The 25,000-nt window shown below is 39.3% G+C and overlaps 2 protein-coding genes across 2 annotated transcripts; both read left to right on the top strand.

Moving 5' to 3' along the window:
• The first annotated feature begins 5,135 nt into the window (after positions 1-5,135).
• On the top strand, positions 5,136-10,897 carry b3galt6 (UDP-Gal:betaGal beta 1,3-galactosyltransferase polypeptide 6). Its single transcript, XM_020931019.2, has 2 exons — positions 5,136-5,419; positions 7,665-10,897. The coding sequence occupies exon 2, from the start codon at positions 7,674-7,676 to the stop codon at positions 8,703-8,705; it is 1,032 nt and encodes a 343-aa protein (XP_020786678.1). The 5' UTR covers positions 5,136-5,419; positions 7,665-7,673; the 3' UTR covers positions 8,706-10,897.
• A 1,029-nt stretch (positions 10,898-11,926) lies between these two features.
• Positions 11,927-20,529, top strand: tmem167b (transmembrane protein 167B). Its single transcript, XM_020930988.2, has 3 exons — positions 11,927-12,086; positions 14,118-14,249; positions 18,650-20,529. The coding sequence occupies exons 1-3, from the start codon at positions 12,077-12,079 to the stop codon at positions 18,730-18,732; spliced, it is 225 nt and encodes a 74-aa protein (XP_020786647.1). The 5' UTR covers positions 11,927-12,076; the 3' UTR covers positions 18,733-20,529.
• The last annotated feature ends 4,471 nt before the right edge of the window (positions 20,530-25,000 follow it).

The following is a 25,000-nucleotide window of genomic DNA, read 5'->3' as shown; positions in this document are numbered from 1 at the left end:
TCGTAGTTACTGTCGGAGATCTGCAAAACACAAGAATTACCACTGCTGTTCCACTTCTACTTAAGAAAAATCTACTTTTAGTATTTAACCACGTTACAGTAGTATTTCCTCATTATAAACTTCCTCAAAACTATTTAGCTTCATTCATGCACATTCAGTTTTCAGTTACCCCCCCCATCTCCGCCTACTTTCCTATATTAAGTTTTGGTTATTCAGACAATGCGGACTCCAGGCCACACTTAGGGGTAGGGTTAAAAATGGTCACATAGCCATTTCTTAACAGTATAAATGCATGCATGAAAATCTGCTGCTTGCTACAGTGAAATAAAGCTATGAATTTCTGCAGTAAAATCATGATCTACCTATGTTCTGGTTTTATTCTAAACAAAAAATAAAACAGAACAGTGAACACAAAATAGAACATAGGCTAGATCATAAAGATCTTTTACCTTGTGTACGAGTTTGTTTGGCAGCAGATCTTCTATGAACTGTCTGAGGTGCTCTCGGACCACGGCCTGGTGGAAGAAGGACACACGGCCGTTGATGAGCCCGATGATGGAGGGGGCACGGTGGGCTCCAAGCTGAGTTGACAGCCTCCTCTCATATCCCAGATCTATGATACCAATGCCCACACCTGCAGGAGACACAAATACAGGAGGTTTAACACAGATTTTTTTTTTTTGCACATCTACAATAATAACGCCTTATTAGACACCAGTCCAGTCTATTTTTGCTACTTATTTTGAATGTATTATATTTATATTTTTGACCTTTGTTGTTATATTTACCTACTGTGTCCAGATAATTTCCTTTGTGGACCAATAAAGTTTGTCTAAGTCTAAGGTCATTTTCACACTGTCATTAGTTAGGTTAACGCAAAAGAGCACTGGGTGTGAACTTGGCTGACCTCGGGCTGACCTCGGGCTGACCTTTAGTGCATAGCATTGGGCAAAAGAGCGCTCAGATCACGTATATTGTATGAATGGGTGCTACACAGCTGCTGTTTGACACTTTCGTCTGATGAGAAAATTTGGGTCAACATAAAATCAGCAACATGTCTCCTCCTGCGTCTATCTGTGCAGGTGAGCCTGGGTCTGTCTGCGCAGGGGAGCCTGGGTCTGTCTGCGCAGGGGAGCCTGGGTCAAAAAGCATTTTCTCCTCCGCCACCATTACGTAAAGACGAAGTGCGTGTGTTTGTGTGTGCACATTCATGAGGCTCTGTTCTCTTGAAGGACTCCGATGGACTCTCTCGTGGCTCATGGTGAGTGTTTGGGCCGCATAATGTGAGGTGTATGTGAACAAGGGCAATCAAAAAGTAAAGTAAACACAACTAAATCTAGTGAGCATTGGGGTCCATCTAAAGAGCGTGAAAAGTCTAATAAAAGGTCTGTCTAAGGTATACTTGTGTGTAGGAACATCAAGAGATCTAAGTTTAGGCTATATACACATTGGTTTGATCCTGGTTTAGGCCTGGTCCCAAACCTTTTTTTTTCTCAAATAAACACATTAAACCATACAATACATGTATAAAAAGTAACTTGCTGTATTTATTTTATATGACATTATAATATAATAACTTAATAACTTGTGTTAAAAATGTACATAAAATGGTCGACAGTCTAATGCTAATACTGTTGATTTCAGTGTCTTAAAATGGCATCTTTTTAACATCTGCCACCAATGAATAATTGATTTTCTCTGACCACTTAACACAGCTTCTGAATGGGCCACAGCTGAATATCTCATATACAGTAAGTGTTCTCTCTCCTCTCTGCCTTTCCTTCATCTCCTCTCTCCTCTCAGTCCCCCACCCGTCCCCTCGCCTCCCCTTTCCTGCTCTCCCTCTCTGCCCCTCTCTTTTCTCGTCTCTTACCCAGCGCCTCCAGTTCCTCCACGGCCTCCTTCCACACTGGTTGGATGTGCACACAGGCGAAGCACCACTCGGAGGTCACTTTGATGAGGTAGGGCCTCCTGAAACTGTCAGGCAGAATCTCACTGTTGAACTGAGCGTGATGGAGCAGGTATTTACTGTCAGCAAACTCACGAGACCTGAGGTAGAGAGACAGAAAAGAGACACAGAGCAGGTCATAAACAGGACAGAGCTGTGGATCTAGAACAGGTCTGTTGCTAACAATGGTAGGATGAAAATACTAATAACTGCCTTTCAAGCTTGATTTAAATTCTGCAGAAATGCTTGATACTCATGAATATATGAAATAAAAATTAAAAAATATATATATGTTTTTAGATACCAGAAACCTACCTAAAGGGCTAGTTTCCCCCTTGCAAATGTCTGTTAAAAGATTAAATATTTTTCATTGGTAACTGGCGTGTAATACTCTGAGATACCCTCACCCCTTTACACTGCATTATGCATTAAAATAAATCACACTTTTAGCTATCTTAACAATAGCTTCTTCTGGAGTTGCCTTAGGGCTGACAGATGGTAATATTGCTGTGCCAACATCTCAAACCACCATCAATTACACAAGCACACAGCTGCACAGGCATGTTAGATCAAATATCTTGCCAAGAGACACAAAAACAGAATTAACAGGAGAATGAATGAAGTGAGATTCAGATACTTAAGACTTTGAATTTACCAAATGTCATGTACCAAGTCATCAACTTTAACCATATTTTAGGTTTGAAATTACAATGGTTTACACATAGATAAAACCATTATACTTTACACAAAGACTGAATGCCCACTGTCCATTCTTGATCAAAAGGATGTAAGCAATAGTGGCGGGCGAGACAATTTCCACAAGACAAAATGAGATTATGACATAATCTATAATAAATCAGTCGTGCAATTCAGGTCACAAGTGTGGCATCACAACTTTGATTAATCTTTTTTAACAGTTTTGTTGGTGTTTTGCCCAAACTACAGCTTCTTAAGTTTGCTAAGTTACACTCTTAAATATTTTTCCCCAATCTAAATGTAATCACATGGACAAAAATCTCACAAGATCATTTTGCTCATGTGTGCACACAATCTTGTGGCACAAGATCTTGTCCCATCACTGGGAAACAATCACATAAACTCCACCTTGAAAGAAAACATCAGAATTTTCCATAGTGTTCTTTAAAGCAGAATCGTTACCGTGGGAACTGGAAGAAGGACTCGTCAAAGTAGAAGCTGTGGTGGAAGCTCCTGAAGCCATGGTGCTGAGACTGACCGAACGGCTGGTTCTCATCCATCTGTCCATAACGGTCAAAGTTTGCTCTGCGCTCCTCATTAGACAGGATCTGAAACAACATAAGACAACACAATTATTATCACAACAAATATCTTATTGCTATTCATAGGTTGGGCTGCAAGATTAATCAAAATTGCAATCTGAATGGAGACAAGTAATATATTATCAATACTATTAATATCAATATTTGTTCAAATTAGTATCTAATACTAGTTTTGGTATCAATTAGTATCAGATTTTTGATACTCTTGACAAATCTAGAAGCTATTTGAATTGCAGAAAAGAAAATGAAACATACATAGTAAATGAAACATTTATGTTATGATATGAGTCATTTCAAAATTTGACTGTGTCTTAAATGCTTGCACCTTTCTTATGCTTAAAATATTATACTTTCAATCCTACCTCATAGGACTTAGAGATCTTGATGAACATGTCTTCAGCAGATGGGTCCTTGTTCTTGTCTGGATGCCTGGCAAGGACAAAAAGCAAAACCAAAACAATTAAGTCAAACACTGTACCTAATACAATCCATCGTGGACATGAATTGAAGCCTATATTATATTAGACAAGAGTATTTCCAACGAGTGTTTATAGTCTACTACAAAAATCCCCACTGGAATGGCTATTGAACCTACATATATCCAGCGTTTCTCATTAATACAAGAGGTTACGGTGGCGTCCATAGTCTAAAAATAAGCCGAATAAGTATATCTCTGTGCATATGAGATCGCACAACCAGAAAAATAAGGGAAAAGAGAAGAGCGAAAAAGGAAATACATGTAAAATGTGTTGGGGGATAACGGCCTACTGCAGATCCACTCACCATTCCTTGGCCAGGGTCTTGTATGCCTTCTTGATTTCAGGTTGACTCGCTCTCCTGCTTACTCCCAATATCTTATACGGATCAAACTCAGCCAATCCAACTACGCACGGTCCCAAAATGAGCAAAAATAAAGCAAAATGTAATGATAATCTCCAGTGAAGTCGGTCGCGTCTCCTGTCTGTCATAGCTCCTGAATGAAGCAGCAGCAGCCAGCAACGTTAGCAACAGCGCTAGTAACCGGGGAAAATGAAGGCAAAAAGCGATTTATATTTGGATACAAAAAATTAAGTTATAAGCGTGAACATGTTCGCAGAGAATGCTCAGGGTAGATATGTGTGAACATGCAAATTGTCATCCCTGTATTTGCAGAAGCTAAGGTGAATTTGAAACCTCTAGCAATGGACAGTACGGCGCATTGTAAAGCCACAGAAATGAGACTTCCTGTCATTAAAATAAATCACTTGTAAAAAAAAAAAAAAAAAAAAAAAAAAAAATCTACAATCGTTAATATTTTATTTTTATTAATACGTGCTAATAGAAACAAAATATAAAACCCACAAGCATACTGGCATTATTTATAGATAATTATTACATTATATTAGAATTCTTTATAAAATAAATGTTAATTCTTCCAGGAGTTTAAATAACATTTAAGTGCGACAAACTTTTTTAAAATCATATTTAATGGGGGGTTCAATACTTTCACAAAATGTTTTAACAAATACAGTCTACATGTCTATTTATGTACTGATCAAATCAATAAATTACTATTTAACTTCTGAATTAATACTTTTCTACAATTTTATTTCGTTTTATTTGCCATCTAAAGTATTTTTATTTTGAAGCACGCAGTACATGCATCTGCTCTCATATCTGCTCACTTTTCGCAAAATACTTCTGCGCATGCGCCTTTTACAGCTGTCTACAATTTATTTTTTTCCTGACACTTTCAAAACAGTATTCTTACAATTTCTGTCCTGCCCGTGAATGAAAATCCAACCGGTTCTAACATTATAAATTAAAATAAATAAATTCCCAATTGTATTTTTTGGTTTCTATTTTTAATACTTCAATGGTCGAGGGCTTCACTTCCGTTTCCTCTTCGACATGGCAGCTCTCAGTGCAAATCGCTGATTATATTTATCCACACAATCTGGATATTTGGGATAAAATATGACTCGGATTACGCTACAAATGCTTTGAATGTATTATTTATTGATTTCGTCGTTTTAATCCTTACTCCGACATGTCCACGCACAGCTCGTTTACATTTTTGGGGGGTTTTCTTTAAAGTGCGTACAATATTTCCCCCCCTTAGCCAACGTTAGCACAACAAGGCTGCAGATTCTCTTTGCAGTGATTAACGGTCATCCCACGTAATCATCAAAAGGTAAATTGTCTGTTATTGTTTAGTTATTACAGTGTTTTAATTCATAATCTGTGGTAACCAGAAAAAAAAAACTGCAGTAGCTGCAGTGCAGCTCAATCAATGCAAACTTTCTTTGTGTACTTTAGATGGACAGATGGTGGTACAATTACTTTGAAATGGGTATTTACTGTCATTATTTTAAATAAGATAAATGCAAATTGGTCAATACATGCTTAGTGCTATATATTTTTTTTTTTTTTTTATCTTATCCATTGGAGTCCCTATGCAATTATTTTTTTTACAATTTCTAGACTACAGTCAATCAGTTGCTGCTTTTTTTATAGCTCTTTTTGGACACTCAAAGACACTTTACAGAGCATTATTCATATTATTCAAACCCAGTGGTGGTAAGATACTATAGCAGCCACAGCTGCCCTGGAGAGACTGCAGACTGATGGAAGCGAGTATGACAATCTGCGCCATCGGCCCCTCCACGCATCACCATCACTAACGCACACACCACTTTCATACTAGGCAATGTGGGTGAAGTGCCTTTCCTAAGGACACAATGACAGTTTTTACAACTGCCACCCCACTGGGGCACCTGATTTTCTCAGTGGTCTCCCATCCAAGTACTAACCAGGCCCGGCCCTGCTTAGCTTCTGAGATCTGACAGGATCAGGCTTTTAGTGGAGCTGTTAAGGACCAAAACAGTCCTCAATTGTTCTCTTTTATTTTAATAGATCCATGGGTACAAGCATGACATTTTGCCAGATTATTAACATCCCTAGACAAACAAGAGATCCTACTAAATGTAAGAATGTCTGCATTTTAGGTATTTGAGCAATAAACACATTTTCAATTCTTAACTGAATAAACACAAGACTGACATGTTTAATGCCATACAGTGGAACATTCCAGCCAAAGCTAAAATGCACCATTAAGAATTTTTGGATTTTAAGACACCAGATCTCCCCAACCTGCAGATTGGTGATGGAAGCATGATGGCAGTCACTGGTTACTGTTGTGGACCACGCTCCCCCAGCAAAGGACGCATGCTATGAACTTATCAAGTGTGGATGCAGAAGCCTGTGCTTGGCGATGCAAGAGTGCAAAGGCAAATTTGGCATGTACAGATTCATGGCAGCAGCTGCACTTAGAGCACTTTGAATAAGTTTGTGACACGCACAGTTCTTCCCTCCAGGGTCGACTTAGCCTTGGTTCCATATCTAGAAATATTAGTCCTGGGGGTGTTAGTAATGTGGCAAAATTTCATGCTTGTATCATAAAAGCAAACTATTTTGCTCCTAAACAGCTCCACTATTTGACAAGCCGGTATGGAAATTTTCATTTTCCATTTACCTTTTGTACCAAACCATTTACAGCACATTAATTTTAATAACAGAAAATTACTCTTCTTTCGGCTCCATTTCATGAATGTCTTGTGTATTTAACTTTATGACACTGATGATGTCTTTTTTTCCCTATATTTTATGAATGAAATAAAAACAAATAATTATTTAAAAACTATGCGTGTAGCCCTTTCCCAGATGCTCAAAGTCACTTTTTATTCATGGCTACAATAGTGTAGCCACAGCTAACCATCACCAACACACACATACACCACATGGCAAATGTGGATTAAGTGTCTTGCCCATAGACCGTATATATGAGTGGACATAGCTAATGCTCCAGCCTCCGTGTGCTAAATACGAAGTTCGCCAGGAAGCTCTTCTGGCTCCTTCTGACTCTGGCTCCAATTGATTTTACATTAGGATCTTGTGGCTCCTCTCTCTGTACCTGTTTCAGTGAGCCTCATCGTTTTGGGTTTAAAATGTTCGTATTAACTCGCTCTACATGATTCTGAATTTTTTTCCGCTATTTTGTCTGTCAAAAAAATTCTATTCATAACATAGAGCCTGGCTCCAGATTTGCTCCTATGACTGTGAGCATCACGAGCCTCATTTGAGTGGCGTTGAGTCCACTTCTTTTATACAGTCTATGGTTTTGCCTAAGGGCACAACAACCGATTTGCGACTGCTGCCCCATTGTGGCACCTGGTATTTCCAGCAATTTCCCTTCTAATTACTGACCAGTCCCTGCCCTGCTGAGGTTCTGAGATCTGACCTTCTTCTTAAAGAGAAGGAGGTTTGACCATTTAAGCACTATTAAGATGGATTTCTTTAATATTATCTGAATATTGTCATTGGGATCATTTAAAAATATTGTAAAATAATTAGCTTTTTTTCTTGGTGTTTTCCTCCAGGTCTCCACCATGAACATGATGCGTCTTATGTGTCGCCACAAGACAGTGCTGTTCCTCAGCTTCGTGTGCATTTTCACCATTGTTTTGCTCTTTTTGGCCAAATGCACTTCAGAAACCTTAAAACAATCTCACTCTGACCCCCCTGGACAGGCTCCACATGCTGGCTCTCCTCTTCACCACCATCAGGAGGCGCTCAAACTCCCCCCCTCTTCAGACTTAAGAAAAGACCTCTCTGCTTTTTTGGTTGTCCTTATCACCACAGGACCAAAATACACAGAAAGACGCAGTATTATTCGAAGTACGTGGCTTGTCAAACGCGATACAGATATTTTAGCTATGTTCGTTGTTGGAATTAATGGACTATCTAATGAAGACATGTTAAATCTTAACACAGAACAGGCTCGACACAAAGACTTACTGCTGTTACCAGATTTAAAAGACTCATACGAGAATCTCACAATGAAGCTGATCCACATGTACTCATGGTTGGACCAAAACGTCGATTTTAAGTTTGTTTTGAAAGCAGACGACGACACGTTTGCTCGCCTAGACTTGATTAAAGAGGAGCTAAAATCCAAAGAGCCAAGTCGATTGTATTGGGGATTTTTTTCAGGAAGAGGTCGAGTGAAATCTGCAGGAAAATGGCGAGAGAGTTCATGGGAGCTTTGCGATTACTACCTTCCTTACGCTTTAGGAGGAGGGTACATTCTCTCATCTGATCTTGTCCGTTACATCCATTTGAATTCAGGGTATTTCAAAACATGGCAGAGCGAGGATGTGTCTCTAGGGGCGTGGTTAGCTCCAGTCGACGTGAAGCGAACTCACGATCCACGGTTTGATACGGAGTACAAGTCGCGTGGGTGCAATAATAAATATTTAGTGACACATAAGCAAAGTTTGGAGGACATGTTGGAAAAGCATCAAACGTTACAACGAGAGGGACGACTTTGTAAGGAGGAAGTGAAGTTACGGTTGTCCTATGTCTACGACTGGAGTGTACCGCCTTCTCAGTGTTGTCAAAGGAAGGATGGCATTCCCTAGGACTTTTAATATTGACTGCAAAAATGAATATATAAAAATGACTCGTGCAGAATCTTGGTTTGAGGAGTTTTGACTAGCTTAAAGGTCTTATGTTATGCAAAATGGACTCTTGTGAGCTTTAAGTTATGTTATAATGGTGTTGCCTCCTCAAAAACTGTGCCATGTCCTCTTTCATTCACACGTTAGAGTAAACCTTTATTATTTGTCTGTCTACATCTCCAAGATTGAAATCATCCAAATTATTCTAATGAAGGTGTTATGGAGTTTAAAAAATACCTATATTACAGCATGACATCACAAGGTGGAACAGAGTGTGTTCTGATTGAGAGATTCATCTTAAATATGCAGGGTTTGTGTGTCAAACGTGTGAATGAAACAAAACACAGCTCCAGGTCTGTTGGTGATGAAGAAACAACATTATAACATAGATCAGAAAATAGCCTAATATGGGACCTTAAATATTTTTTTGTTGTGGCTGTAGCTTCACACAATAATACAATTTCTGAAAAGTCTTGAAACTTGTAATTTAAAAATGTCCTACTCCTTAAAATCAATCCATTACCTTCTCCTCTGTCTTCTCCTGCTGTCCTTAATATTTGGAGGGTACTTTTTGAGGTACTTTTCCTGTGTCACGTCCCAACACAAATGGGAGATTCCTGCCTAATTTGCATTTTGTAAAGTAATTTCTTCTTTTTATATTTATTTATTGATAATTTATTCAAATGCTGGTGCTGAAGGGGATGTAAATGACAGTGATGGTGGTTGCATTTTAAGGTCACTTAATGATAAATGAACTGTTTTATTTCAAATTCCATTATATTTGTATAGATCATCTCAGTTTGGACTGGTTATAATCCTGATTTAGTATTAGTCACACCTTTGGTCCTGGTCCTGTTTCAGTTCTGGTTCGGTCCTATCTTAGATGTGTTTAAATCTTGAGCTGCAATTACGATAAATTATAGTTTTATTTATTTTATTTATTTATTTTTTATATCTTAACTAATTATGGTTTGTTTATGGTTTCCCCCAATTTAGACTTTGATCTAAACCTGGTTTGGTCCTCCTTTAATCCTGGTTTAATTCTGGGTTTAGTCTCAGTTTTAGATCTGTTCTCCTGAGAAATTATAAGAATACATTGTTTTAATGGAGAAAAAAAAAACAAACTAAAAACATTTGATTCAAAATGAAAAATAAATAAATAAAAATCTTATCAGTAATAATTTAAACTAATCAATGTTGAATTCATCAATTATCAAAATTATTGCTGGCTTTCAGATGGCATCACATCATTTTATAGGCCAATAATATTTGGGGGTCAGCTAAAGTAAATACAGTTAAAATTTAGTTTTTTGTTGTAATATAGCAAGTGAATGGGTTTAGTCACCAATAAAAAAGATAACTTTAAAGTTTTGTGAATAAACCTTTTGGATATTTCATGACAAAGTACAATGTTACTAATAGGGAAATCTGTCTCTTGCCCCCATCTGAGAGAATGACATCATTACATTCTACAATCAGGAAAACCACCAATAGTTCAGTCCTGATTTAGTCCTGGTTCTTTTCTGGTTTTAGTTTTGGTTTAGTTCTGGTTTAGTCCCAGTTTAGATTTGCCTTAAACCTGCTGTAATTTATAATGATGGTGTTTGAAAAGTCTAAGCAAAGATCTGTTGCATTAAGAAATTAGAAACAGGCACTTGGTCACTTTTGCTTTTACCATGTCTTTGCTTTTCCATAACTACATTTTGTGAATGTTTGAATTGTTTACGTCTTGACTCAGCCATTGCTTCACTCTCGTTAAAGGTGCAGTGTGTAACTATTGTTACAGAGTCCTGCTTGACTCATGGAGATGTTAATGATTTGCTAGGTATGTTCCAGACTAAGGGATTAAACTAATACATTTATATAAAAATGCATCCTTCATGTGCTTATCTCCATGACAGAAGATCTGTTGCTACATTTCAGGCATAGCAATAGGGGGCAAGCATGTGGTGGATCCTGCATCAGAAATATTACACAGTGCAGCTTTAAAGTTGTTTGTTTTTTTTATTGAAAAATGTGCCAGAGTTTGGCAACTTTTCTTATATTGGACCTGTGTATGCTCATGACCAGTGTTACCATATCAGATTTATTTAAAGAAACAACAGTGTTACTCCATGTTCCATGAATGTTTTATTAAACATTTAAATGTCAAATTTGAGTGTTTAACATTCTATACTTTCTTGTTGTTGCCATAGTATTTTTTTTTATTAACAATATATATTTTGAAACCATACCACAATGTAAAATATATTGTTTAAAATACATGAAATGTATTTGTAACAGGAATATAAAGAGCTCACAGTTTAAAATTAAGCTTAAAGAATGATTATAATAATTATTATTATTATAATTATTTGTTTGTTTTGCCTGTATTGTTCTACAATAAGGCTTTAAAGTTCTCTATTTCCACAATAGAGAAGCAAGTGACACAACCCAGTCAAGTTACAGAGTACATCAGTGGAGAAATGAGCCCACTTACTGTAAGAATGCCTGTTTTTGATAGCATGTTTGAGCAATAAAACATCTGTAATCGATAGTAATATTCTCACTCAACCATTTTATCCCCACTGCTTAGGTTCTCTGTAGGTTTTCCTGTGAAGGGTGCTCAACCTGCTTGTCTCCATAAAGATTTTATTTCTATGGCATTAAACATGTATATCTCCACTGAGCAAGCAAACTAGGTTACAGGTCAGACGGAGAGGCAATAAGAACCGCATTTTTATTATTTTTTTTGTAACTTTTCTTAACTGTGTAAGTGTTGCCGCATGATCCTGATCAGCACTAAACAAGAAATCCAAAACTCTTCTATATCATTTCAAACAAACCCCATGATGACTCAACTTTGGTGAGATGTTCCTATAATAGATGGAAGTCTGGGCAAAATTAAGCAAATAATAATCATGTCAGTTTCTGCCTTTTGCCTTTGCACAACTCCTTATTTTTGGCTCATGATACAAAGACAGAGAACAGGAACTGACAAATAAGGGTCAAATGGCAATTTTGAGATCAGTGTATTTAGTTTTATTTAGTATTTATATTAAGTTATATTTAGTACTATTTAGTTGTCAAATTTTGGGAGCCCTGCCTATTACACTTTTGTCTGGACAAAACAGAAGCTTTGAAGTCATTTTTCTGTTTCACTCGGGAGTGTTGCAATTGCAGTGTTTGTCCAGCAGATGTCAGTGCCACGTGCTTCAATGACGAAACCGGAAATGTCAAAAACAAGCGCTTCTCCGACACTATTTCACTTCAGTCCAACTCTACAGCCAGAATGAACTGCTGATTCACAAAATACTCCAGTGTACAACGCCGTGGGAGATCAAGCTGCGAATATGACCAATGGTGAGCTTGTTCTGTTTGATTCTGAGAGCTAAATGTATAGTGACAGATACAAAATAACAGAGAAAGCTGCTGAGATGCTAACAAAGCTAAGGCTGTCTTAGCCACTGCTGTGTACGTGGCCCCAAGACTTCTCCACACAACAATTTTACAATGCTTTATTTAATATTGGGCAAGTTTGCATTGTTTAGTTGGTTTAATATGTATGCAGCTGAATTGTGTAATATCATTGTTAACGCTTTGCTTTGCAGGTAGGCTAATTGTAAACGAATTGTCAACAAACTCCATAGTTTTGACATGATCTCATAATCCTAACAAATGCAAAATACAACATGCAAAAGGGCCCATAGTAGGCTATTTTCTGATCTCTGTTTTAATGTAGTTTCCTCATCACAAACATACCAGAATTGTGTTTTATTTAATTCACAAATTCACCACCCTGTAGATTTTAGGTTGTGCTCTTCTGTCTGACTCAAAACACCTGTTCCACCTGATAATACAGGAAGTGCTCCACTGTTTTTTTTCTACACACCTTCATTAGAATCACAGGATAATTTCAGATCTGGAATTGCCTATCTCTACTGTACTAAAGGGAAAAGGAGCTGTTCACTTGAACAGCTTCATGACATCACAAGGTGGAATAGAGCATTCTGAGGGACATCAGCTGGAATGTCCCCATGGCTGGAGAGTCCTCTTGAATTGTACCCTTTATAATCTATATACATATAAATAAATAAATAAAAAACATTTCAAACTAAACAAAACATTGTACACATCCAAGTTACAATATATCTCAACTTATTTGTTCATACATTCAAACAAAACATGCAAAAATGATATGGTTTCAAACACACACACAGATAGAGTAAATACAGTGTGTCCAATTACTCCTCAGGAATAGTCCTCAAGTGAGGAACACACTTTAATGAAATTGACGGACTACACATAATCACATAATCGTTCAGTCCCCTCTGGTGAGTAAGAGAGAGTGCCACAACTATTTCAGAATTTTATCTTTACATATTTCAATGGAATACACATCAACAGTTACAGATGCTATAGGACATGGGGATGATTAAATACAATTTTATAGTAAGCTTCAGTGAGTAAATGAGGATTATATTGATATTACATAGTGAAAAAATGTGTACGGCTTTAGGATGATCAGTAAAATGACATAAACAAGGCCCCACATTTGGTCTGGTACACTCACATTTCATTTTATTATGATATAGAAGTTGGTATTGTAACACAATACATCAGCGTGTGTGACAGGACTGAGAGAAAGTCCCCCCTCTCCCAGGCACAGCAGGTACCCGTGTGCCGCCCAAGAGAAGGGGCTGCCTGGAGGGAGGAGGGGGACATTTCTACTGAAAGAATGGGACGCTCGCGGTGGGACTTTCAAACCAGGGGGATGCTCAAGCCGATATTCATTCTGAGTTTTGGAGATGTAGACGGACTAATAAAGGGTTACTCAAACATCATGACACCTCTTTCTGAGGAGATCGTGAGAAGAATATTTCACTGTTTTGTTATAGTTTCATTTTATTTATTTATTTAGTGATTTATTTATTTGAGACAGCACACCATTTTTACATTAATCTTAACAGGAGAGATGCTTGTACCAGGTTGTAGCATCAGTGCTAATTTCCAGCTGTAGTCCCTGGGCAGGTTCATTGATTGATTATATTTAACTGACCTTAACTATCAACTGTTCTTCCTATAGTCCTATGTAGCATGTTTTGGGTTTCATGCGGATAGGCCCAGTAATTACAGAGATATGAACCATAAACCAGGTCAACAAATCTGCATTACTGTGAAAACAGCAAGCTCCACCTGAGGATTCTGACCTGTCTCAGCTTAGCTTAAACTGTAGGGCTTCTACGATGTCCTGATGTCACATGAACCCAGTGTATTGGATACTAGTGCTGCATTTTATCATTTGTTGGACCCCTTTGCACACAGCAGAGCACTGGGCTGCTCTTCACCTGTCATCCTGTTTCACCTGTCGCCTGTCCCTATTTCTCTCTACAGTGTACTCCTTTGAGGGGATAGTAGTGTTCGGACTGCTGCTCATCTGCACCTGTGCGTATCTGAAAAAGGTCCCCCGGATCAACAGCTGGCTGCTCTCAGAGAAGAAGGGCGTCTGGGGCGTCTTCTACAAAGGTCTGTGCGATAGTCAGGATCTGATTTACTGTTTAAATGACTTCAGTATGACATTAAAGAATTGTATGTAGCCTGAGCTTTTACTGTTTTTTTATAAAACAAAAATCACAACTGAGCCTGTATCCTCAGATCGCTCACCTGCAGACTGCAGACTATTCTCCTTCTCAGTTTATGGACAGACCATGGCTCATGTAAAAGTTCAGAACCTCCAGAATTCCCTCAAAGAGCAGAAGAAATAAAAATAATTAAAGCTGCAAGCGGAGTCAGACTGCCCTTGCCTCCGGGCGCCCTCAAGCACCACGCCTTACAAATGCCGCGCTTGCAAACGCCACACCCTGCAAATGCAGTGTCCCAAAAAAGCCGTGCCTCACATAACCCTTACAATCGTAAATCACAACCACAAGCCTAACCCCTAGGCCAAACCCTAACGCTAGGCCTAACCCTTAATGTAACCCTAACTTTAAACCTAGCCGTAGTCGTAACCCTAACCATAGCCTCAATCCCAACTCTAAGCCTAAACCTTGCCCTAACCCTAACTTCTAACCATTTTTCTAAATTTGTGTGCCAAACCATCCTCCAAAAGAAAAATTACATAGTGCACCTTTAAATGTTTTTGTAGGAGTTTTTGCACCCCCTCCTGGCCAACCATGAAAATGCTCCATGTCAGTAATATGTTTTTGCTTGTAGTTATTCATAGAATTTAATTTCCAAATTTGGTGCAGATCCAATATTGTTGACGTTTCATGTCTATGGTAGGGGGCGCTATAGTGTTCACTTTTCATATGTTTTATAGTATATTATATTCAGGCTGAGATCACACATTAGTGATTCAAATTTCAGCACAATCGGACTAAGCCTGTGCGAACTGGAGCAAATAATGTCATCTTGAAATTAGCCAAAATCTTGATTGAAATTTACGGAAACCATGACAGTTATCAAAATAAATTGGATAACTTTAGATGTTCCACTTCTCTAGATGATGTACGGTGATTTTCAGCCCTGTGGGCAAAGCGCCTTCAGAGAAGTGCATTCAAACGCAACGTCAGCGGAAATGTGGACTCAAATTTCAATCCAAGATGGCCGTCTTCTGATTTGTCATGGGGCATGGTCATATTAAATTTTTTTTGTTTTGTTTTGTTTTCACATGAAGAATGTGTGTACCAAATTTCGTGGCTCTACGACAAAGTTGACTTCGGGACGCCTCCCATAGGTGCAATGTATTTTGACTTTTCCAGGTGGCGCTGTGTCACAATTTTTTTATGCCCATGGACGAAATCTATATTTTATCGAATTTTTCGCCACTTCCGAATTTTGGGCAAAGTTTGGTGAGTTTTTAAACGTGTTTAGGGGGTCAAATTAGAGCTCAAAGAGCATAAATTTAGCTGCAAGCTGCGATGATCGGCCCTCGCATACGCCTACGCCGGGCCCCACAAGCGCCGCGCCCCGCAAAACACCGCGCTCCACACTAACCTTAATAACCCTAAGCTTAAACCTAATCCTGAGTTTTTTAATCGACACCATGTCACAAATGTGGGTACCAAGTTTTACATATCTATGACTAATAAAACACTATTTTTCCATACAAATTTTCTAGGGGGCACTATTGCACCCATTTTTCTTAGATCAGTCTGTTCATAGTCGGGGTGTGAACCCACGATTAAAATTTGAGTGAAATCGGCCAAAGTTTGTGCAACTAGGTGATTTTAACCTTTGGAATAACGTGGAGAGTTTATGTCACCGCTATGGCAACGCCATGAAAAATATGACGTGTGTCATTGACTTTTGAATCAGGATGCCAAAATGGAATTTTGTTTAAAATTTCAGCAATTTTTGAATGACTATTTGGGAACAAATGATTTTCTCCCATATTAAATTTAGTTTCAACCTATAGGGGGTGCTAATGCATCAAATTAGTATTTTTCACATTAAGTAGTTTAAAGACAGAGACTTTAACAACTGTTTCAAATTTCATTGAAATCGGAGTTCATTTGAGCAAATGGGAGCAATTTGTAAATCTCCAAAATTGTGTGCATTTTTTGTTGCTTCACTGCTCAGAGACCGTAAGACGCGTGTGAAAAATTTGGATAACTTTTGATGTTCCACGTCTTGAGATAATGTTGACCAAATTTGAGCTCTTTCGGGTGAATGCCCTTGGAGGAGTTTGTAAAAGTTTAGCAAACTTTAAGCCAATATTGCTGCCCCTAGTGGAGCGCACGGTGTTGGCGTAATAATATTTTTTCCTTGTCATGACATGATCGACTTCTGTGTCAGATTTCATGATTGTACATGCAATTTTTTTTTTTGCCCTCATTTGTATTCATTAATGCATTTTTGAGTTTTTTGGGGGCGCTGATGAGACATTTTATTTATTTTTGGAAAATGGAAATATCAGATGGCAAAACTTCAGGACTTTTTGTCATTGTTCAGTGGATGAAAAATAGGTGAGTTGGTTAGGAGAAAAATAATAAATATAGCCGCAAGCGGCAATGATCGGCCCACACGCGCGTCTACGCCATGCCCCGCAAAAGCCACACCCTGTAAATGCTGCACCCCACAAACACCACGCCCCTCAGAACGCCGCACCCTGCTAACTGCTAATAACCCTAAACTTAAACCTAACCCTAGGCGTAACCCTAACCATAGACTCAACCCCTAATCTTAAACTAATCCTACTATTTTTTTTCAATTTCTGTATGTGTTGTTTTTTTTGTTGTTTTTTTTTATCCAAGATGGCAGACTTCCGGTTTGGGGGGGTCACGATATACCTTTTTGTTCCTATTCCCATGATTCATCTGTGTACCAAATTTGGTTTGAGTACATCAAAGTTTTTGATGGACGTCCCCTTGGCGAGGATTGATTTTTGACCTGTTCCCATGGCAACACCATGGGAGATGGAGTGTGGGCATCACTGACTTTTTTCATCAAGACCAGGTCACGAATGTGTGTACCAAATTTTGTATGTCTACAAAAAGTAAAATTTTATTGTTCCATACAATCTCCCTAGGGGGCGCTATAGAGCTCCGGACCCCACGTGACTCACAGTAGGCAGGCCGCCATTTTGGCAGTGAAAATGGGTAGCGCCACCGCTGAAGCTTTCAAGCCATTGGAGTTCTCAGCACACTTTAATTCACAAGACATTGAGCTTTACATAAAAAAATTTAACCGATTAAATATTACCAACCCGTATAATGCCCCCGGAGTGCTTTTTAAAAATATTTCCGCTGAAGAAGACGTCCCAGATTTGCAGTACACCGGTAAACCAACCAAAATGTGCTGGTTCCAGACGAGAGCAAGCAAGACTAGTGCTTGATGGACTGGGTCCAAGGGGTTCCGTGTCACCATCTGCTCGCTGGTTCCGTGCTGGAAAAGCGAGAATGCGCTGTGGACTACAGGTCCGGACGGGCTGCTCCAGTCCTCCGTGCTCAAGAACCGTGGCTGGTTCCGACGTGGTGTAAAGCATCCGGACAGAAGCGTGAGTCCAGTTTGGTTGATTATATGTTGTTCTGAGCGTCCGTTCTCCACACTGTTGGTTCTTCCCGGGGAAAGTTCTTCTCAGGCCGAGGCTCCTGACACCACTTCCCGCTCCAGCTCCTCTGAGCCTGGATTGAACCGGAGCTGCTCCCGGTGGTTCAGGACTCTGGTTTGGCTCTAGTCCGACTGTATTTCTCACACTAGGCTAAAAGCAGGACATTTTTAACGTTGAATCTATTGAATAGGCTATTGCCTATTGCCATAGAATTATTTGGTTAATTATAAGCCTAAAATAATAAATACTGGTTGCTACGTAAACACGGGGAACACCGGGACCTCTCTGTGCATGCAGGTTCTGAACAGACATACACACCCCCAATTTTGACTCACTCTGGAGCCACATGTTTGCACATTGGTTCTTGTTCTGATCTTCGTGTATTACAGCTTGCAGCTATGCTGCAAGGCCTCCAATTAGAATTGTTGTATTTGTTATGAAAGTGTCTACCTCCTATCCAAGTTAGGGATGCATCAGTCTGACTGGTATCAAATATTGGTCTTCAAATATCAGTTCAGCTGATATCTTAGTTGGACATATGAATCGATGTAATATTTACTGCTCAAAAGTTGGGACAGAAAGTCTAATAATGTTTGAACTTTTGTTTACACAAAAATGCAAAACACATTTGGATCAGTTTTGTCTAATTTTAGTTTAAAGGAAGTAAATCCTGTATTCAGTGTCTGCATTGGTCTCGTTTGATTGTGTCTACAGATACTTATATCGACATCAGAACTGAAAAACTGATAATTCGATATCTGGGGACACAGGTCCAGTTGATGAAACTTCATATAAAAACTTACAGTTCCTTTGTTCAGGCCTCAGTTTACCTCTATGTTTGACCATGCCCTCTCCCCTCTCTCTGTGTCTTTAGCTGCAGTGATCGGCACGCGTCTTCACGTCCCTGTGGCTCTCTCCTGTTTCTTCATGGCCTTTTACATCATGTTTCTGAAATGATGGAAGCTGCATACTCTCATGAATCAGAACTGTAGGGGGCACTGTTTGAACTGGACTTAAACCACAGCACCCTGATGCAATGGGGCACCTGTGGGACCCCTTTAAAAAGATGAGAAGAGAGTGCTTCTCCCACTACTGGTGGTGGATGATACTGCATATTCAACAATGAGAGTGGACTACAGATATGAAGGTTGTTTTTTCTCATTCAAAGCTGTTGGATACATTTGACACTTTCATCTATAAATGAAATACTGATTTTAAAGGTGCACTGTGTAACTTTTCTGGTGGAAGGTCTGCCAAACTAGCCTGTCTTCATGAAGACAGGCTAGTTTGCCTGGAACATTCTATAGTATGGCATTAAACCTGTCTATCTTGCATCCATTTAATTTGAGTTTACCCCCATGGTGGTTGTTGTTGTTGTTTGCATTTTTGTTCCAAAATAACTTAATACATAAAATACTGTGAGCTGGTTACACTGTCCACAGATCTGACCTGTAACTTCGCCTGGTGGTGTCACCTGCTCGTCTCCAGGGAGATTAATAATGGACATTTAATGGCGTACTGGCAGACCGTCCACCAGAAAAGTTACATAGTACACTTTTTAACAGGGCAAATTTGAGCAAATTTCCATGTTTCTGCTTGAAAACATTTACATCGATTTCCATTTCAGAAAATGTTTGGATTTATCAACACTAATCTAGTTCTTAATATAAATATGCAAACTAGAACTACCTTTGGCCTGATCTAGATTTGAACCTGTACTAATCTGTGTTCACACTTGGAAATTCACCATATAAATTTGGCACTAAACTAGAGATGCGCTGATATTGATACTGGTATCAAATATTGGTGCTGATACTGAAAAAAATCTGGATTTTGGTTTCTGATTTCATAGTTATTTGAAGGATCAATTTGAAGGATAAAAAAACAGTTGCATAGCAGAATTGTGTTATAATTCAACTGTGTTTTAAGGAAATAAGGGCCATTTTCTGTGGTAATGGTTGATATTGAGTATCAGTCGATACATAAAGTCAAAGTATCATTGTCAGAATCTCACCTGCTGGATTAGTCCATCCCTACACTCAACTCAAATCTAAACCTGAACTACACCACGACCAAACCAAGTCTACATCAGACAATGGCTAACCACCTGTTGAAAATAGCCCTCCCCACCCAAGATATTGTAAACTTGGTCTAAACCAGGACTAAACTAGAACAACATTCACTTAAATTTGTCAAACGTTGTCAAACTGATAATTTAGTGACTTGTCTCATATCACTACTACTTTAGTACAATACTTTTACTTATTAACAATAGTCATTTTGTCTGCCCCAGTTTCAGTTACAATAAAGACTTTCTAAATCTAATGGGAAAAATAAAAAGATCTAGCCTGAATATGGAGCCTTGTTTTTGCCCTATACTTTGTTCTTATTGTGAAAAAGGTGGAGGGAAGAAAATATATGTAAAGGTTGTCTGTACATTATAGATTTTATTTTATGCTGTTTTTTCCTGAAATTGTTGACATCGAAAACACACTTTGCACAATTTAAAATACTTAACTGTTAATGTTTCTTACTGCCATCAATTAGTACAGTAAATCACATATCAGTACATGAAATAATAATGACACTCTGTGTATCTTTAGTGTAATTTAAACCTAATCTAATGCCAAATCTGTATGGACGTCAGTTATGATCATGTCAAATGCTGTTACTTTCAGTTTCCACTTCTTTATAACTGAGAATGAAATATTTAAGGGTCCAATGCAATTTTAATTAAACTGTTTTCCAAATGTTTATGTGTCTTTGCATTGAGAAATTGAGAAACTACTACTTGTTGCATTTTATTTGTTATTCTGTGTATAATGGTCAAGTAGTTTTGAATAAGAAATTGCTATTTACCAGAGTTCCACTATTTCATTCCTAGGGCTGTAGGGTTTTAGTAGCTTTGGTTATTTTTATTTTTAGTAGCTTTGGTTATTTTTATTTTTAGTAGCTTTGGTTATAATTGCTTATTAATTTATTTTGATTATAAGGATTTATATGGGGAAACAACAGAATCGAGAAGTTATCTGGGGATATGATATTTTTTGTTATTTCTATATGAAAAGGCAGATTAAACACAAGTTACATTTGTCTTTATATGAATACGTTGTTTCCTGGTACGTTTTTCAGCGTAAACAGTAGTTTTTGCATGAGCTCCCCCTGCAGGTGTACTCTTGTGAGTTCAGTTTGGAGCAGGTACATAGAGAAACTCTTTTTAGTCAATGCAGTTTGCCAAGCTCCCATAAGATGGCACAATTTCCACGCGTTTGAACAAAAAGGAGAGATACAGAGGCACATGAAATCAACTTTAGGCTGCTTATTTTTGTAACAAACCAGGTTTTCCCTGTTTTGAGATTACTGGGGAATTAGAGCACCATGTGTTGTTAAAATTATTGTAACTGGCTGTTAACCTGAACTGCATCACATCACTGACAGTTTTTGACAATTGACATTTTACAGATTTAGCCCTTTGGCCCAGCAGGCGGAGATCACCGTGGCTTCAGTTGTCTCGCACTTTGGTCATTTTCTTATTTCTGAGGCTGTGACGGGATATCCCCAAGTGTCCTAACGACAGGTTCACTTCTCGCGAGATTTGCGAGAATCTCGCCAAACCCCGTGCGCGTTCCTGCTGCTCCTGCGCGCACAGTGCCATAAGCGGTGAAAGAACAGGGCGAAATCCAGCGAAAGCTAGTCCTCCTGGAGACTCCCGGAGACAGCGGTCAGAGGAAGTCCCGAGAGCCGCCCGCTGTGCACCGACAGTGGGGGAGACCCTGCGCCACAGCCCCGTATCTGCACACCCTGACCCCGCTGTGCTCTGTGTCTCTGGAGGTGTTTGTGGAGAGAAGTTTGAGCGCAGAGGAGCAGCGCCACGCCGCAGAACACTGAAGTTTCCGCTGCTGTTCTGTCCGCAGGAATGTCGCAGGAGAGACCCGTGTTCCACCGACAGGAGCTCAACAAGACCGTGTGGGAGGTCCCGCAGCGCTATCAGAGCCTGTCCCCGGTGGGCTCCGGGGCGTACGGCTCCGTGTGGTAAGAGCCGACGCTGCAGCTGCTGAGGACACGGGCAGAGAGGCCCTGCTCTGCCCGCTGTTTATCTGCTCAGGGCTGGAGGAGCGTTTGTTTACGGTGTGTTGTGTGGAACAAGTGTTCGGCCTCGGCGCCTCCGCTCCGCTCGTGTTTCCCAGATGGAGGATCTGTTGTTTTGTGTACGTTCATCTGCTCCATATGATCTGATCTCGTAAACACTTGTTCTTTAGTGAATTCTTGTGATGTTTGTGTGAGGAGCTTAGCCGTGCGCGGTTTAGCATCACTATTGGCATCACTTTTGGTTGCTGGTTTGTGATGTGTGGCATGTCCATGCTTGTATCATCTGCTCAACCTGCTCCACAAATCGCGCACTTGAACCGAATCGAAAACAACGTGAGCAGAGGAAGGCTATTGTATTTACACGAGTGCGCACTAACATGCATAATGCATTTCACACTCGTGCACTCTGCACAGTGCCAGAAGGTCACGTGGTTTTCCGAAAGTAGGCCCCTCGTGCACTGAGCGGGTTTCTATAGAAGCTCGTGTGACTTCAGAATGATGTCACCGGTGAGTCACGGTCCCGAGGCTTTACTCATCCCGCAGTCAGCAGAGCGGCCGGTCCTCCTGAGCGCACGGCTCTTTACGGGGAGGTGACGGGCCCTGGTGCTCCTCATAGGGAAGGAGGCGGGCCCGGGACATCCCAGGACTGACTACTGGCTTCATTCTTCGGTGGTTTATTTTCCAAACACATGTCTGTGGAAAACCCCGGGCATGCTGTTGTTGTGATGTTGGGCTGTGCCAATGAAACTCACTGGACTAGATCTGACTCTTTGCTCCAGAACCACTCCTGTGATCACTGTTGAGCAGTTAAAGCATTTCTTATAATTATACAGTGATTTGGTAATATCACAATAATATTATGAATTGTGAGGCAACAGCTTTGCCTAATCACACATCAAACACTGAACTACATTGACCATGATCCTTTGCTGTGTCAGAGCTGCCATACTGTACCTTAAGCAAAACTGGTTTCCTGTGAGCTTTTAGACTTTTTACAATGAGTGCGTATACATGCACATCAATAACCCGGTTATGATCGGGTTTTTTGAGTATCCCGGTTTCTTGATGGTGCATGTATACGCAGTAACCCGAATACTGACATAACCGGGATATGGCTAATAACCGGGTTATTGATGTGCATGTATACGCACTCAATGTTTGTCCCTCCTCAAAAACATACTTAGAGTTGTGTTTTGCTTCATTCACGCATTTGAGTAATAACCCTTTATTATTACTCTGTCTACATCTCCACAGCTCTAAATGCTCTGTTCCACCTTGTGATGTCATGAAGCGGTAGTTTTCAAGTGAATGGTTCCTTTACCTTTAGTTCAGTAAAGATTGGCAGTTCCAGAGCTGAAATGATCCAAATGATTCTAGTGAAGGTGTGTGGAGTTTAAAAACACAATGGACTTCCTGTATGACCACATAATGACATCACAAGTTGGACTGGAGTGGTTCCAGTTTGAGAGAAGAACTCTGCCCAAATGTGCAGGGTTTGTTTGTTAAAAATGTGTGAATGAAACAAAACACAACTCCAGGTTTGTAGTGATGAGGAAACAACATTAGAACAGAAATCATGTAATAATGTAAAAATAATAATAATAATAATGTAGCGGCCAAAACTTGCCCTGTGCAAGGTCCGCTATGGCTGCAGCGTGTGTGGTGTCTCAGATGCGTGTCTTCAATAAAACAGAGTCCAAATACTGTGTTCCTCAACATTTATTGGCGTACCTCATAGCCATCCAAAAATACACAGATTCGGCACTCGATAGATCACAACGATGGCGACGGTCAAAAGACTGTGTACCTCCACGGTGAAAACACCTGTGTGCACATTTTCTCCCTCTTATATAGGGCAGCAAATTTCATAGCAAGTTACAAATAGCACCACACAGAGGCGGGAGGTAGAGAGGCACAATATGGCTCCTACAAATAATAATAAAAAAATAATTATAATAATTGCAATGTGATTCAATATCAATTTTTACTGTGCAATGTATAATTGCTACACACTGCTGGGTAAAAATGCCAGTTAAAACTATCGTGGTCCCTGTGAGGTCTGTGTCATGGCCTCGTCATGGCCGCTCAGGTGCAGATTTGTGGTTGTGGTGAAAGAGATTTTGGTCTGGGCTGTTCGGGTTACCCCATTACAGGCACAATAAAGTTTTAATTACAGTTTATTATCTTTAAATAATGTATTTAACTATACAGTCCTTGTACTAAAAAAACGTTAGGGCTCCACAATATGATGAAAGAGGAAAATCTATTATTGTTTAGACTTATTTAAAGCCACAGCCATAATATTTGATTTTTTAATAACATTATTTTGAATTGGTTTGAGGAAATTGCTGTGTGTAGCTCCTAGGGATGTAACGATTTCCAAATCTCTGGTTATGGTATTTTCATGATACTCATATGAGGGTATGATATTTATTGCAATATTTTGTGGAGGCTAACAAAACTGTAAATATGCAACATTTTCCTCTTAAAATGCCTTGACAAGACTTAACCCGAAGAACAAATATTTAAAAGTGCTTAACAACAGTAATTTTTTCAGGTAGACTGCTGAAATGGAGCAAAGGATCATGGTCTATGTAGTTTCTTCTTTTTTTAGCCATTGCTGTACCATAGCGAAGAGACTTGTAATTCTATATATTGTGATGGTCCACAATATTATTGTAAGACTTTTGATGGTATGATTTCATAATATTTGGTTTATTGTTACATCCCCAGCTCCGGTGATTCATTCGTTTGCTCGTTGTAGACGGTTATTTTTCCAAACTCGTCCCCAGGCCCCTCCTCTCTCACGCTTTATGACCTCTGCTCATCACATGTGCTCAGCTCTGTTTGTGCTGCTCATGCTGTCCCCTTTCAGCTGTCTCCAGCCGGCGGTCCAGTCCTCCAGATCAGGCAAAAATAATGGGGAAAAAATATTGAATTGTGCTTTTTTAGACAAAGATGGAGAATGTGATTAGATTTGTGTTGTGTTTTAAAAGGTGTTCAAAGTTCAAATTTGAAACACATTCAGAAGAATTGAGAAAATGACAAACTAATCACATTTCAGAGCATGTTTGTGCAGATCTAAACTCCAGGGTTTATATGTTTTATACAGAATAAGACAGGAGATTGGGTTATT

The sequence above is a fragment of the Boleophthalmus pectinirostris genome, unplaced genomic scaffold (genome assembly GCF_026225935.1).
Source record: "Boleophthalmus pectinirostris isolate CB_2022bp ecotype Guang Dong unplaced genomic scaffold, ASM2622593v1 HiC_scaffold_1035, whole genome shotgun sequence".
NCBI classification, from domain to species: domain Eukaryota; kingdom Metazoa; phylum Chordata; class Actinopteri; order Gobiiformes; family Gobiidae; genus Boleophthalmus; species Boleophthalmus pectinirostris.
The sequence above is the reverse complement of the archived record's forward strand: the minus strand, read 5'-3'. Positions and strand labels throughout refer to the sequence as shown.